This window comes from Pungitius pungitius, chromosome 9 (assembly GCF_949316345.1).
Source record: "Pungitius pungitius chromosome 9, fPunPun2.1, whole genome shotgun sequence".
NCBI classification, from domain to species: Eukaryota; Metazoa; Chordata; class Actinopteri; order Perciformes; family Gasterosteidae; genus Pungitius; species Pungitius pungitius.
Window position 1 is genome coordinate 3986407 of NC_084908.1, and position 13805 is coordinate 4000211.

General features: G+C 42.9%; 3 protein-coding genes across 4 annotated transcripts; 2 read left to right on the forward strand and 1 right to left on the reverse strand.

Moving 5' to 3' along the window:
* Positions 1-1006: 1006 nt before the first annotated feature.
* si:ch211-243a20.3 (uncharacterized protein LOC100151507 homolog) lies at positions 1007-4354 on the reverse strand. The gene is made up of 5 exons (XM_037472598.2): positions 4161-4354; positions 3695-3863; positions 2954-3085; positions 2575-2704; positions 1007-2325 (listed from the first exon to the last, which is right to left on the reverse strand). The coding sequence occupies exons 3-5, from the start codon at positions 3066-3068 to the stop codon at positions 2010-2012; spliced, it is 561 nt and encodes a 186-aa protein (XP_037328495.2). The 5' UTR covers positions 3069-3085; positions 3695-3863; positions 4161-4354; the 3' UTR covers positions 1007-2009.
* Positions 4355-5904: 1550 nt separating this feature from the next.
* On the forward strand, positions 5905-8128 carry LOC119218362 (uncharacterized). Of its 2 annotated transcripts, none has more exons than XM_037472741.2 (6): positions 5905-6189; positions 6514-6741; positions 7021-7145; positions 7361-7489; positions 7633-7743; positions 7843-8128. In XM_037472741.2, the coding sequence occupies exons 1-6, from the start codon at positions 6096-6098 to the stop codon at positions 7903-7905; spliced, it is 750 nt and encodes a 249-aa protein (XP_037328638.2). In that variant the 5' UTR covers positions 5905-6095; the 3' UTR covers positions 7906-8128. The 2 variants fall into 2 exon arrangements, with proteins under 2 accessions (XP_037328638.2, XP_037328637.2); XM_037472740.2 differs by having other exon boundaries at positions 5910-6189; positions 6475-6741.
* A 588-nt stretch (positions 8129-8716) lies between these two features.
* On the forward strand, positions 8717-13560 carry f8a (coagulation factor VIII associated). Its single transcript, XM_037472739.2, has 12 exons — positions 8717-8854; positions 9258-9304; positions 9885-9957; positions 10650-10809; positions 11024-11092; positions 11191-11311; positions 11427-11519; positions 11715-11779; positions 12087-12168; positions 12317-12363; positions 12677-12732; positions 12848-13560. Exons 1-12 carry the CDS (start codon positions 8796-8798, stop codon positions 12927-12929), a joined length of 954 nt encoding a protein of 317 aa, XP_037328636.1. The 5' UTR covers positions 8717-8795; the 3' UTR covers positions 12930-13560.
* Positions 13561-13805: the final 245 nt, after the last annotated feature.

Sequence of the window (13805 nt, forward strand, 5' to 3'; positions counted from 1 at the left end):
TAAAAGTGTTGAGTATTAAAAAAAAAATGAAATCTCAAGCTCACGGGTGTCTTTTCTTTAAAAGCCACGTTGTTGTTCTGTCTCTGCTGGGGGGGGGGATGGGACCGAGAGTCCGTCTCACGGACCGGGCTCCCACTGCGCCAGATGGATCAACTCGTGACGGATAAGTGCTCTTCTTGCCGAGCACAGGGGGAATAAATATAGACGCGTGAGAATAAAGCGAAGGGTGGAGCGGGAGGCAGGAGAAGAAAGCAGAGATACTGAAGGAAGAAGTGATGCAAACAGAACATGCAGCAGAGATCCAAAAACCTCACTCCCCCTCAGTCCTTAGACTCTCGCTGTACTCCGGAAGCCTTGTCCAGCAACAGGAGTTATTTAAAGAAACCTGCAGATTGGAGAATGTATACAGATGCCCTGAGGGTACGGATTTAGGAGAATTTTAACACCTGCGCTCCCGGATGGATGTGAAGTGGTAGAAATAATCCTTTAATCAGTTTCCATCTCACGACAGAAAAACAAATCTTCACTACTTCCTCCATTCTTGCTCAGCAAGCCGACAAGCCGAGGATGCATTGCAACACATGGAGCTATACTTCTTGACAATTAAGTGTTACCTAGCAACTGGCTCTCTCTTTTTTTCACTGATGGGGAGGGGGTGGAGGGGGCAGGGGGCGTGGACAGAGAGAGATTTACACAGTGTTCCCACATCTTAACTGGATCGGATGCAACAATGCATTGACAATGCAATACCAAAATGGAAAGTATACAGCCTGAGCCCGACGCCCACACGTTGCAGCGTGGGGAAAGGAAAAAGGGAGGGATGAACACCCATGCACGGGGGGGCGGGTGAAGAGGAGCTGACAGGTGAGGAGCGCGCTGATGCTGCGGTGGATGAGGCGATGAGGAGGAGGAGAAGGAGGAGGAAGAGGAGAGGAACTGGTTGCTGTAGAAACACTCTGCAAAGTTTTAATGAAGGCATAAAGTTTGTGGTCAGTGTCCAACACACACACACACACAAAATCACCCTACACCAACAAACAGTATCATTATGTTAGCAGGTAATAGTCCCTGTTGTTGACTGCTCCGACCTAAGCTGGACAAAGTAAATGAATAGAGGTTCAAGCCTCCCTGGATCAGTCGCGATGGGCCGTCCGGTCCGGGCAGCAGGAGCGCACTGACACCTTGTGGCTACAGCGATCCATCCTCGGGTTACCGGCTTGGGGTGTTTAGGCCACAGTGCACCTTTCATTCATCACGGGAGAGCAAGCGTCGAAGCAAAGTGCTGAGAGTCGCTGCTAGAAAATCCAATGAGCATCGAGCACCGTCAGATTTATGTTTTTTATTCAGGCTTTCTGTAAAAAGAAATGTAAATGCTTTTGTGGTATTATTTATAGTTATAGATTTACTATTCATATATACATGAATACAATACAAAACAAATGCAAATACAATTATTATATATTATATATATATATATTTATCAGAGAGAGTGGAGCCTTAAAGGAGAGTCATTCTATTACTTTGTTCCGCTTTAATTTTTCAGTTTAATCGATACAGGCCACATAGTTAATATAACCATGAAAAGGTGAACTAAGATAATAAGTTACCTTTTTATTATATTTATATTTCCTTACTTTATTGTACCATTTTTCTTTATCTAATGTGGAGCAAAACCTCCATGAGCGTCAACAATGCCGAGCTGAGTGGGTCCATGTGATTGGCTCAGCAACAGCAACATATTTAGTCAAAGTCAACACTATGTGCCAACAAATGAAAAGCAAAAAAAATAGATCACATGATCCAAACTACCTCCATGAGAGGTGATACAGTAAAACCAGTGTGTGTGTGTGTGTGTGTGTGTGTGTGTGTGTGTGTGTGTGTGTGTGTGTGTGTGTGTGTGTGTGTGTGTGTGTGTGTGTGTGTGTGTGTGTCAGGAAGACGTTATTTTTTACAAACATTTAAATGAAAGGATATTTATAGCATCTTTGACATCTCTCTCTTCCCCGCCATCACTGTATCGGTCTCTCTCCCCCGTTCTTCAGGACTCTCACCCGTCTCCTCCTCACCACCCGGCTCCGGCTCGGTGGGCTTGTCCTCCCCGGGGTCCTGGGGGCGTACCGGGCCAGGCTCACCGCTTCTCCGCTCAGGCTGTGAGGTGCCAGAGCCCGACCGCCTCCCGCCTCTTCCTCCCCCACCTCCCGGTAGCCGTGGTGACGGAGGAACGGTTCCAGGGTTGCTAGGCGATGAGAGAGCTCGGTGATGCGCATGCGCAGCAGGGAGACTTCTCTGAACAGGTCGTTGACGGACTCGGACAGAGGGCGCACCCTGCAGGACAAACAGAGAATGTATCATAATATAATAAAATGTAATGTAATATGATATTTATATAATGTGATGTCATGAAATATACTACAATGTGATGTAATACATTACAACTTGGAAACTGGGGCTGAACTGAGTACAACGCTGACCAACCGGCCACCACACTGACATCTTCACCACCGTGTGCACCTTTCAGGTTGTAGAACTTGAATGAAATGTGTGATTGGGGGGTGGTGAAGGTGTTCAAGTTACCGGGAGTAGTCGGGCAGCAGGGAGCTGGGCTCCGAGTGCAGCAAAGTCTTGATCTCACGGAAGATGCGTTTTCCCCAGACATCTAGAACTCTGGTCACACTGCGCACCGAGGCCACGTTCACACTGTCCGCTGAAACATCACGCAATCACTTTGATTGAAAGTGAAACACCCCGAATGAATCCTATATATAACATGCACATGGTTCATAATAGCTTTAAGATGCAAACATGTATCTCGTCTCTGCAGAGTTTCTTAAATTGCTGCTTTTCATTCAGTTCACCAATAAATTATCACAACTTCAAACATTTTGTCACAAAATAATTTACAGGCCTCCATTTCGCAAGACGTCCAAAGATCAAAGGGAAGCTTTTGATTTACCTCCCTCCCTGTAGTTCCAGCACCCATAATCCAGTTCATTCTCCTCGCTGGCTGAGAGGGCCCCAGTTGCCATGGCAACCACCATTATTAGCATCAACAGAGAAGGAGGGGTCATGACAAGCAGATGCTCGCCTGTTATAAGACGGAAAATAATAGTGAAGGAAAGAAAAACATGAGTTGAAGGTTAAAAATGATAAGATAATTGTACCATTTTGTCCTAAACAGAAACGACACAAACAGAACAACAGAACAACAAAAGAAGTGATGATACACACACAGGCTTCATGAGCGGCCGCCAGAATAAAAGTCAGCAGAATGCAGATGTGAATACGTGCAAACCTCAGCAAACCTCAGTGACTTTCAGTGCTGAGATGAGTGTTCAGGTTTCTGAAAGTATTCACTACATGCACTATAAATAAAGCTGATACATATTTTCTCCACTCTTACCAGCAACAACATTAAAACTGTGTTTACTCCTTGATGCATTTATAATACCAATACAATAACATAATAAATACGGTTACACAATGCTTTACAAGGAGACATTTTTCACAATAGATTATTGTACTTTTTACGTAACACAGCCCAGATAACTTCTGTTCTTGTATCTATATTTTATATTATTATGTTAAGGGTTTGAACTCTTGCTCGAGCATCTCTACAGGAACAGTGGTGCCTTTAATTGTTTGAACTTTCAAAACATTCATGATATCTACTGAAAAACCAAAATAAATCACTTACTTGACCTGAAAGACCTTTTTATCCGGTTACAGTTCTCCCTCCGTGTCTCTTATATGAAGAGAAGGAGCACAGACTAATCGGACTAAACAAAAAACATATATTTTCGCTTGAATCCAGGACTCCAGGTGTGTGAAGAACAACAGCAGGAGAAAGGAGGGAGCCGGCGGCCCTGAAAAGAGGCGGAGAAAAACAAAAAGGAAGAAATGAATTGCATCCATATGACAAAGTGAATCACGCTGGACAACAATAAGCTGCTGACTCACCGGTGAGGAATTTTTTTATGTTATCAGGGAATATGTATTTAGAGGCCGATCCAAGGCGCAGTAATACTTGGCCTGACTATAACCTGAGCTTGTTCCACAACAAGGAAACTCAGAACCTTTAACACTTCTTAACTTTGCAAACCATAAGTTCACTGGTGAGAAATATCAGGCTGGAATAAAAGAGCAAATGAGCCAATACTCACAAATTTGAAATGCCGATAACTCCCAGATGGAAGTCCCTCTCCGATCTTATTGATCACCTGACGCTCCTCTTCACTGCGCTGCTCTTTTCTCCTTATTTCTTCCCCCATCTCTCTCTCTCTCTCTCTCTCTCTCTCTCGTTTTCTCTAATGCTCTCTCCACCCTCACCTCACAGCTGTAATATCGTTCAGAGCGTGTGGCAGAACCAGTGCTGAGTTTATAATCTCCTTGTTAGTGCAGAGTTGTCGTATCTTACACCCCCATCTCCTGCTCTATGACACCCAGCTTCTGCCAGATGTGTGGAACGTGCTCTTGCTTCAGATCAGTCTCATCATTTAGTCTCTCTGTGTGTCCTGTGGCTGGAATCTCACTCTACCGCCGGATCCAGATTTGGACCTTGTTCATCTTTCTTGGCTTCTCACTGACTCCCCTTCTTTTCAACAAAAGAATTACCTTAAAGAATGCAGAAAGATAAGGATTCAGATTTGAAGGAAAATTAATAAAAACAGCCGTGAATATAACTGTTTATGAGCTCCACTGTATTTATCTGATAGTTGTAGTTATTATGATTAAGATTCATACACAGACAGGATCAAGGTCGAATGCATGGTGCATTTCTATAGCATGCACCACGTGTAAAGTGTCAGAACACAGAAAAAGTCATGTAAGTCTCTCATAATTGAGTTTCCGACACTGGGCACTTAAAACAGCAGGAGATATTCGACATTCGAATCCACAATATTGTCAATCCTATATTTCCTGTAATAGATCAAATCTGGTTACGTAATAAGTTAAATGTAGAGATCCAATATTCCTCTGTTATGCAATGGGTCAATGTTTTTATAAAGTAGGATCTGTACACGTTACTCCCGAGGAAAGAGGGGAGATAAAGTGACTGCTCATCAAATGGAATGAATTGTTCGTTATTGACTGGCATCCAGATGTTATTCCAGCTCTCTGCGTCTGATTTCATGCTGAGGTGACCTCAGAGTTGGCCACTAATGCAGCCAAGAGAGGAAATGGTGAAAGAGTGAAGTGGAGAGAGGGGAAAGAGAGCCAAGAGGAATGAGGAATGAGGAATGAGGAAAGAGGAGACAGGAGAGAGAAAGGAGATGAGAGGCGAGAGGATGGATTAGGAGGAGATAGGAAGTAGGAGAGAGGAGACAGGAAACCGGACCCAGGAGACAGGAATGAGGCAAGAGGGAACAGGAGAGAGGAAATAGGAAAGAAGAGACAGGAGTCAGGAGACAGGAAAGACGATAGAAAGAGGAAGCATGAAGGAAGGGAGAAGAAAAACAGACACGGGTTAAAATTACAATATTAGGCGCTGCACCTCAACATCTGCAGTTACTGTTGTGAAGAAGTCACAACCATCAGCCACAGCTGGATCACATCACCAACATGCGGCCGCCACCTTTCAGCTGGATCCCGCTCTCTCTCTCTCACACGCACACACACACATACGCACACACACTAAACTCTCTCTCTCAGCTGGAGTCTATTACTTCCCCAGTGTGTTAAAAACCACGTTCTCGCGGCTCACACTTTTTTTTCTCTGACAGTGTCCCGTGATGGAGGAAGGCCAACGTTGCCCCTCTCTTCACAACCAGAGGTCAGCAAGAAACAGAAGCAATGCAACCAGAAAAAAATCACTCTTAACTAAGTACAAAGCAAATTGGAGGCTAACATTGATCTTTCTCTGTGGTATCTCCTCGCGTGGACCCGGCTCTCAGGCTTCAACGTGAATGTTCGTTTCATTCAAGCTCCCAAACGAGTCTGTGTCCAAATAAACAAAACATTTTGAGGAAGTGGTTTGGCCAGAAACAGGAAGACTGTCGCCTCATTTTCTGTACCAAGACAAACTTAAACAGTGAAGAGATAAAACCCCAACGAGGAGGACCCACACCCTCCCCGCCAGAACCCCCCAGGATCCCAACATGGAGGCTCAACAAGTTTGGCGTCTTTCCTCCATATCGAACTGGATATTTGTCTCCTTCCTCCTCGCTGGCTGCTCGGGAATGGACTCGCCAAGTAAGCACTTTGTAGTTATGGAGTGGGTTGAAAACAATGTTGTGGATCACAAATGAAACTCACTGATTGTCAAAGAGGTTTAAATAGGTGTTTCTTTAGCATCATATCAACAATGATGATTATCTTCATTACCAGCATATTTATTTTCTTGCTGTCTATCTAATCTATAAATATCAAAAAGGAGAGTGTTGGAACTGTTTCATTTGTCTGATCAAAATTCAGAGGATGTTTGATGTTTTCACTTCACAACTGATAGACCTCTAACGTAAACCTTCTTTGCCACAGAGCTCCTCCTGGAAAGCACTGTCCTTGTGGCCTTTGCAGGCGAAGACGTGCCCCTCCGCTTCGAGCTGAAGGTGCCCGCGAACCAAAGCGGCGACCTGACGTGCTCGGATCCCTCCGGCAAACAGATCTCCAGCTGCCCCATCGCCAACCCCGGCGGGCAGCCACAGGACCTCCGACCGGAATTGGAGCTGTTAAGCGTGACCCACTCGGGAGAATACAGTTGCTCCTATGAATCAGTCCCCGTGTACTTGTATCTTCGAGTGAGGAGTGAGTATTGAAAAGGAGAGAATGTGGCCTTTGCAGGCGAGAACGATTGATTGAACAATATCCAGGAATGTAGAATGTTTGTTGATTTTTCTTTTGGAAAGGGGAGGGACGGTGGGGCCGGAAGTTCATTCTTGAGCAGACGTCTAAAAACCTTCTTCAACGCAGCATGATGTGGTTTCCGTAAATGATGTCTATATTGTCGGAGTTTGCTTTGGGGCGGCACTACACGCTGGAAACATTCCTGCACTAACGGACATTCCATTGTGAGCGTCTTCCCAGGCAAAGAGGACTGCAAAACGGACCTCGACATGAATTACACAGAAATCGGCGCAGTCGGCGTCTTCACCGTCGTGCTGCTGGTGTTCAGTGTGGTCGCCTCGGTGTATGTCTTCAGAGGATATTGGGTAAGCCGAGCCGCTCAGGAACTCAGACATTAAGACATTAGGAAAAGCACGAGGCAATGTCACAATATTGGTTTGTTAATACAACTCCAGATCAGGTTGATTGTTTTTAATGTTCAACTACAAGACCATCTGCAAAACTTTGATCTATAGTTTGCTTTATAATTGATATTTTTTGTACATTTTTCCTTTTGATGCATTAAATTGCTGTTGTGTAGTCAGACTGCCTCACTGAATGTTGCGAACGTGGCAGACGGCAAAAGCAGAAGACAGAAAAAAGGAAAGAAGGGGAGAAGGAGGAAGACAACATGGAAGTGATAACATCTCCTTCTACATCGTTCTATGCCGTAAGCACCTTTCCGCCCCCATCGGTGTAAAGACAGATAGATATTTTGCTTGATTTCAACCACAGCACATCAATTTTGTCTATCATCCTCCCGCCAGTCTCGTTTTTACATTTGTCTGAAACTGATATGGGAAATTCTTTCAGAGTCTACAGCCTCGGCCGAGGTCCATTTATGATGTGCTGGACCACTCAGCTTCCAGGGGAGAGTCAGACAGAAGCAAAGCTGAACCCAAGGAAAGGGAACCAAGAGAAGCGGTCAGTGGCGACTTCAGGCACTTTGTTACGCTTCTCTTTCATCAGTGGAGAAGCACTTCCAACATGGAGTTGGTGACCTGTCTTCTGCTTTTTCCGCAGGTGGCACAGACAGAACAAGACCAGCAGGAAGGTGTATTTGAGTGTGTCTATGAAAATTTTTAAATAAGAGATAAACTTGTTTTTACAGGTGGTGATATTTATATTAGTGGCTGAGATGATCTCAGTTTAACTGCTTTAATGAGTCATTGACAGCTGTGGCCAGATTTTCTTTTAAAGGTAACAAATGAAAATAGAAAGAAAAAAAACGTTTGCATGTGCCAAGTATAAAAGTATGACCAGTAAGTGTTATCAGTAAAAAAAAAAAAATCAAAGAACAAATACAAAAGTGTCCATTATGCAAGCAAAATGTGCATTTTATTAAATTATTATTATGGGTACAGTAACTTTGTAAAGTTTGGTTGAGGTAAAGCTAGCCTAATAATAGACCTGTTTCAGATAAACCGGAAATGCGTAATCAATGTGGAATTGGACTTCCTGTCCAGCGTCAACACATCAGGAGATAATGGAGTCTTCACAACTTCGCTCACAGATTTACCTAGAATTACATTTGCTGACGTTGCAAGACTGGAGGAAGAAGATTACCGCAACGATTGCGTATTTCCTGTAACAAATACGGAAGTTGTGAAGGTCTTTAACTATCTTTATTTGAAAGTTTAAAAATACCTGTATAACAATGCTGTATTGTCAATACCGACCTGTCAAATGTCAAATGTCTAATGTTAATGTACATTAAAAGGGAATATAGTTCTAATAGTTCTCTGTAATATCTGAAAGTAGTAAGTAAAGTCTCTCAACATTTTACTAGAGAAATTGAAATAAATGATCCTGGCACGAATATGTTTTTTTTTGCACAATGCTTATTTGGCTATTTCCCTTTGTCGTAAGAAATGCCTGACCAATGAAAACGCGAAGCATCGACTCTGTGAACCAATGGCGAGGCTCCTCTCAGATGCACTTCCTGGTTTGGTTTGTTTTGTTTCTCTGCATTGATCATGGCTGCCGAGGGAGATTTTCTGGCGAGATACCGTGCCGTGTCAAATAAACTGAAAAAGTAAGGGGATGAGAAACATTACTTTAAATGGAAAGGTGACTGAATATTAGCGTTAGTGTAACGTCTCGTGACAATAATGCTGCATCGCTCTTATAAGCTAGGTTAAGCTAACAGTTAGCATGTCACTGTCATTACGGCCGTTATGACTCAAATGACTCTTCTTAACGTTACCATTGAATGCTGGAAATGTAACGTAAGGGTCAACGGAGATATCAAATGTTTGGGTCGGGTAACATTAATGCTAATGTTAGCTATGGGGCTGAAGAAGCAAAACATACAATCATGTTTCTGTTTTGCACGTGAACAATTAACTGAAGCGTATTTACTCTAGCGTTAGCAACTCCGCTAAATATCTAATTGTGATGTTTTGGAAATGTTAAAGGCATGCGTTTCCTTTTCGCAGACGTTTTCTCCGGAAGCCTAATGTTGCAGAGGCAAGTGAGCAGTTTGGTAAGTGTTTCTGCGACCCAACGCTACCTTTAAACCTACAATGAGCATATGACATCACGGCCGCTACGCAACCCCACGACCCCCAAACTCCAGCCTTCTGGATCCTTGCTATCCATTTCAAAACCATCTCATCCGGGATCGCTATCCTCCATGTCGTTAAAACAAACCATGAGATGGTGACGCTGAGATGGAAATGTGGCAGGTTACTTTTTTCAGAAGGGCATAAACTGTTCCTCTCTATTGTTTCAGTGTTGCCATGGAACTCTGAATCATGGCATGAATCAGATGATTCAAACACTCAGTGATCGCCATGCAGAACTCATGAACGCTACGGTGGTCTGATTCACCCTTTTACACCAACATAGTATGAGCCATTTATTTTCCCTCTTGATCTCATGAAAACATGTGTTTTGAATTTGACTAATACTACTACACTTTCCAACATGGTTCCAGTCTTCAGTGGCAAAACTCATGCCGAATGAGTTCTGAGATCGGTTAAGGCCATTTTAAAATAGAAACATGTTTTGGGTCTCAACGCTTGGCCTCAGGTGTATTTTTCTGCTTTGACTTTGTATTTCAGGTCAGTTGGCTAAGGAGCTAAAGCAGCAGGACTGCCTTCAGTATGCTGCCTTCTGTAACCTGGCCATGGCTCGGTTAGTGGACACTTGTTTATCCTGCAACCTTTTAGCATTAATTTGACCTGGACCACCTCAGAGTCACAATACAGGAGACACTCTATGTCAGACCATGCATTAAAAGTTAACACAGTAGCCCTCTCTGTACATACTTTGTGAAATGGCCTTTTCCGGGTTCGCCCTCATGCACAAACCAAGTCTACAACTTATGGTTTTCCCGGTTTTGTGTGAAAGAGAATAACCTCAAAGCCATCTAACATCTTTGAAACAATGCTAACTGTACCCACAATCCTCGATTTATGTTCTTCTGGCTGAAAAGGATCCAAAGCTCCCAATTCTGCAGAAGGCTTCCCCCAAAGTGCCAAGACTGTTGTGGCACCTTACGATGAGTTGTGGTTGCAACTTTACAGGTTTTCTGATGTACATACAAACACATATGATCCTTCAAGTAACTGCTGTTTTCTTTTTTTAAAGCATGTAAATGTCATTTAGGACACGCCAATCCTACTGAGAGGCTTGACCTGACCAAACAAATATTTAAAAATTGTCATTCATTTAGCAATCTATCAGTTCTTCACTTACAAGTCAGGCACATCGTGGGTTTGGTGCAGAAAAAGAGAACTTCTTGTGACTATGTGTGTTTATTTTCAATGGAGATCACTCGTTCACTGTCGCCCTTTCGCACCCTGATGTACATCTCTCGCCTGCAGGTGTGAGCAGACTCTTTTTAACGCTCCCGGAGAGGCTCTGGCGTTGACTGATGCAGCCCGCCTCTTCCTCTCCTCTGAGAAGGAGAACCGGGCGCTGCAGGCACCGGGCTTTGACGAGCACCTTCAAGCTGCGCTCAACTGCTACAGCTTCGCCGTCAAGGTACACAATGATTGCTAGTTCTATTTCAAAACCTGAAAGCAACTGTTCTTCTCTGAATACACCTGGGAATGAAAGTGGTAATACATTATATGTGAATTTTGAAGTTTTTGCCTGTGATGAATGTTTTCAGAGTAGATCATGGAGTGCATTCCTGTATTGGTTTCACGGTTCCAAAGAGACTGTAAGTTAATGCTGATGTGCAAATGGCTTACAGGTGCACATCGAGATGAACCAGCCTGTGATGGCAGCCAGCCTGTGTCTAGAACTCGGCAATGCTCTCAAGGTGAAACACTGCTCCAAGCTGTCCTATAAAAACATTAGTTTTAATTCAATTGTTTCTTTTTTTATCAATGACGAGTTGAACTCCTCCGGTTTCAATAGGAGATGAACCGGCCAGGAGAGGCTATCGTTCACTTCCAGAGGGCTGCGGAGCTGCAAACACAGACGCCAATTGAAAATCTGCTGTCGATGGGAGAAATGGCCACGTGTAAAATTCTCACCCGTGAGTCCCGTCGACCCGTCTACATCCGACATGTGGCTGACGTGTGTTTTATGTGCACTTTGTGAATTGATTTATGGAGCGCTTAGACTCCGGCATGTCTCTTGTGCTTTTGCAGGTGACTACGACGGCGCTCTGTCGGTGTTCACAGAGATGCAGCTGACGTGCCAGGAGAGAGGACTGCAGCTACCGGGCATCAACACTCCTGTTGGTGAGGCTTTGCATTAATCCACCAGCACCACCTGCTGAAAAGAATCACATATTTTAATGGAGGTTGAGTTTGAAGAAAAAAAACAGAAATGTAGGGGTACGCACATTTTTAATTCTGAGATCAAAAACGGAATGTTTAAACAAACTTTGATGTTGTTAATAATGAGCTCCCTTCATTTCTCTTTTTATGAAAAAGGGGCCTTTTTGGACATTGTGGCAAAATGTGAAATCTCCAGAGTTCTGCTGCTCATGTTACTTGAGGTAAGCATGTTGATCTTAAGGAAGAAAGACAAGAAACCCATCTTCATTCAGCTTCATCAGTAAAGGGGGAAATATTCTTTTTAAGGAATTTATTAACTAGTTATTCTATGATTAATAGTAGATTAATAGATTAATTAGTAATAGCAATGAAACACTGTTCACCTGGATCAAAGTATTTCTACCACTAATACACAGCAACACAACTTGCTGATTGTCATCATACTCCCATTAGTACACAACTTACTGGTGCAGCTGCACTTTTAATGTTTTTTTATTGTCTTTTAACGTTGCTTGTCATCCCGAGCAGCCTCCTCCTCAGAAACTGTTACCGGAACATGCCCAGACCCTTGAGAGATACGCATGGGAGTCTTTTGAGCCTCACAGCCAAGGTAAAAGCATCTCATTGTTTCTCTTATTATTTGTGCAAAAACGTATGAATGATATGCGTTTGTCTTGTTACTGCGAATGCCGATCATGAACCTAATAAGTGACCTATTTTTGAAGTGGTGTGTATGTGGGTCTTTTCCTGTCCTTCAGTGACTTTCCTCCCGGAGAATGTTTTCCTGCTCCTGCAGTCGGTCGTGGTGAGTTTCATCATGCACAGGATTTCCTGATCCTTCATACAGGAACATTTAATGGAGTGTGTCATTCTTTTCTTATTTTCCTTTTCATTCGCAGTGGTGTCAGCGTGTGGAGTTTCCAAAGCTCTTGATTGCTGTGTATTCATGACTTAAAGGAAATAGATTAAAGTGACTTGTTCCAGATGAACAGACTGTATCCACATTATTGGAAGAGTTCTAAATGTATATAACCATTGAGTCTGAGATGTTGTCCGGGTCATCTGACTGCAGTTGTGGTTTTATTTGTGCAGCGTTTCACAGTAAATCTGTTTTGCAGATGGCGTGTCAGGAGAAAGACACAGAGTCCCTCAAGTCTCTTCAGATTGAGCTTTGGTGAGCACTCCAACGCGTTAATTCCCATCGTGTGATGGAGATAGAGCAGCGTTTTCGTTCCTTCTCCATCTTCTTTTTCCATATTGATTATGTTTGGTTTCTCCTCTTCCCTCAGGCCGTTTCTGACTGCAGAGCAGAATCACCTTCTCCACCTGGTGGTTCAGGAGCGCATCACACCGTCTGGACAGGGCATTTAGTCAGCAAGGGTTTTACTCACTTCCTCTGGGATTGACTCTGTATATAATGGAACATTCCTGATTCTGACTGGGCCTGTTGTAAGGCCCGAGAAACTGTTGTTTTGAAAACCTCCATGTTGTATCTGGCACTGATAGAAATACACAAACTTTTCTCTTTTAGAAAGCAAACTCCCAGATTTCAGAATCTGTGAAAGCAAAGAGTATTTCGTTGTACTGTGTGTTGTGATTTAAATTAAAATGAATTTGAATGAGATCTCGGATGCTCTTGAGACACTGAACTAATGAATGCATATGTATTATGCAACAGAGCATAGTTTAACTTAAATAGTTTAATAGAGGAAACACAAAAGCTTTTGGTATAATTTGTTTTATTAATAAATGATATGGCTTGAATTCCAATATAAGTACAAACACATTCTACTGCATAATTTCTGAAATATGGTGAAATGAAACCACCTTGATCTCTGTTCAGTTAAAGTTCCCCTGTACACATTGCATGCTATCTGATAATAGCAGCCGAAATACAAAATAAAACAGTAAAAAATGTTACAAAAATATAAGAATTTTACATTAAAAAGGATACATTATACTAGTAAAATGAGAATACATTATTAAAACTACTTGTGCTGTATATTGAGGCTGGTCTTTTTTGGTCTGATTGTTCAAGTACTTCAACAGGACTGTTGTATCCAACATGCTGTACTTTCACAGACATTTTTTCCCACTCTGGAATCCTGCAGCAGTAACTGTCAACCTCACCAGGGGATTATACGCACTTTCATCTCTTCCAACTTCCAACTACTAAATCTCAAAAGGGCTTTTCTCCACCCACAGGGTTGACTTTATTCGATTCTTAAGAGTAGTTGGACATTCTGT

What these genes read in the sequence shown, in the direction of transcription:
- si:ch211-243a20.3 (XM_037472598.2), bottom strand. Translation starts at nt 3,068, where the DNA reads ATGACCCCTCCTTCTCTGTTGATGCTAATAATGGTGGTTGCCATGGCA. An exon ending in CTGGAACTACAGGGAGGGAG is followed by an intron (nt 2,705 to 2,953) that starts GTAAATCAAAAG and finishes GTGATGTTTCAG; the next exon opens with CGGACAGTGTGAACGTGGCC. An exon ending in CTGCTGCCCGACTACTCCCG is followed by an intron (nt 2,326 to 2,574) that starts GTAACTTGAACA and finishes TTTGTCCTGCAG; the next exon opens with GGTGCGCCCTCTGTCCGAGT.
- LOC119218362 (XM_037472740.2), top strand. Translation starts at nt 6,096, where the DNA reads ATGGAGGCTCAACAAGTTTGGCGTCTTTCCTCCATATCGAACTGGATA. An exon ending in ATGTCTTCAGAGGATATTGG is followed by an intron (nt 7,146 to 7,360) that starts GTAAGCCGAGCC and finishes GCTGTTGTGTAG; the next exon opens with TCAGACTGCCTCACTGAATG. An exon ending in CTTCTACATCGTTCTATGCC is followed by an intron (nt 7,490 to 7,632) that starts GTAAGCACCTTT and finishes AAATTCTTTCAG; the next exon opens with AGTCTACAGCCTCGGCCGAG.
- f8a (XM_037472739.2), top strand. Translation starts at nt 8,796, where the DNA reads ATGGCTGCCGAGGGAGATTTTCTGGCGAGATACCGTGCCGTGTCAAAT. An exon ending in GCTACAGCTTCGCCGTCAAG is followed by an intron (nt 10,810 to 11,023) that starts GTACACAATGAT and finishes AATGGCTTACAG; the next exon opens with GTGCACATCGAGATGAACCA. An exon ending in TTTTGAGCCTCACAGCCAAG is followed by an intron (nt 12,169 to 12,316) that starts GTAAAAGCATCT and finishes CCTGTCCTTCAG; the next exon opens with TGACTTTCCTCCCGGAGAAT.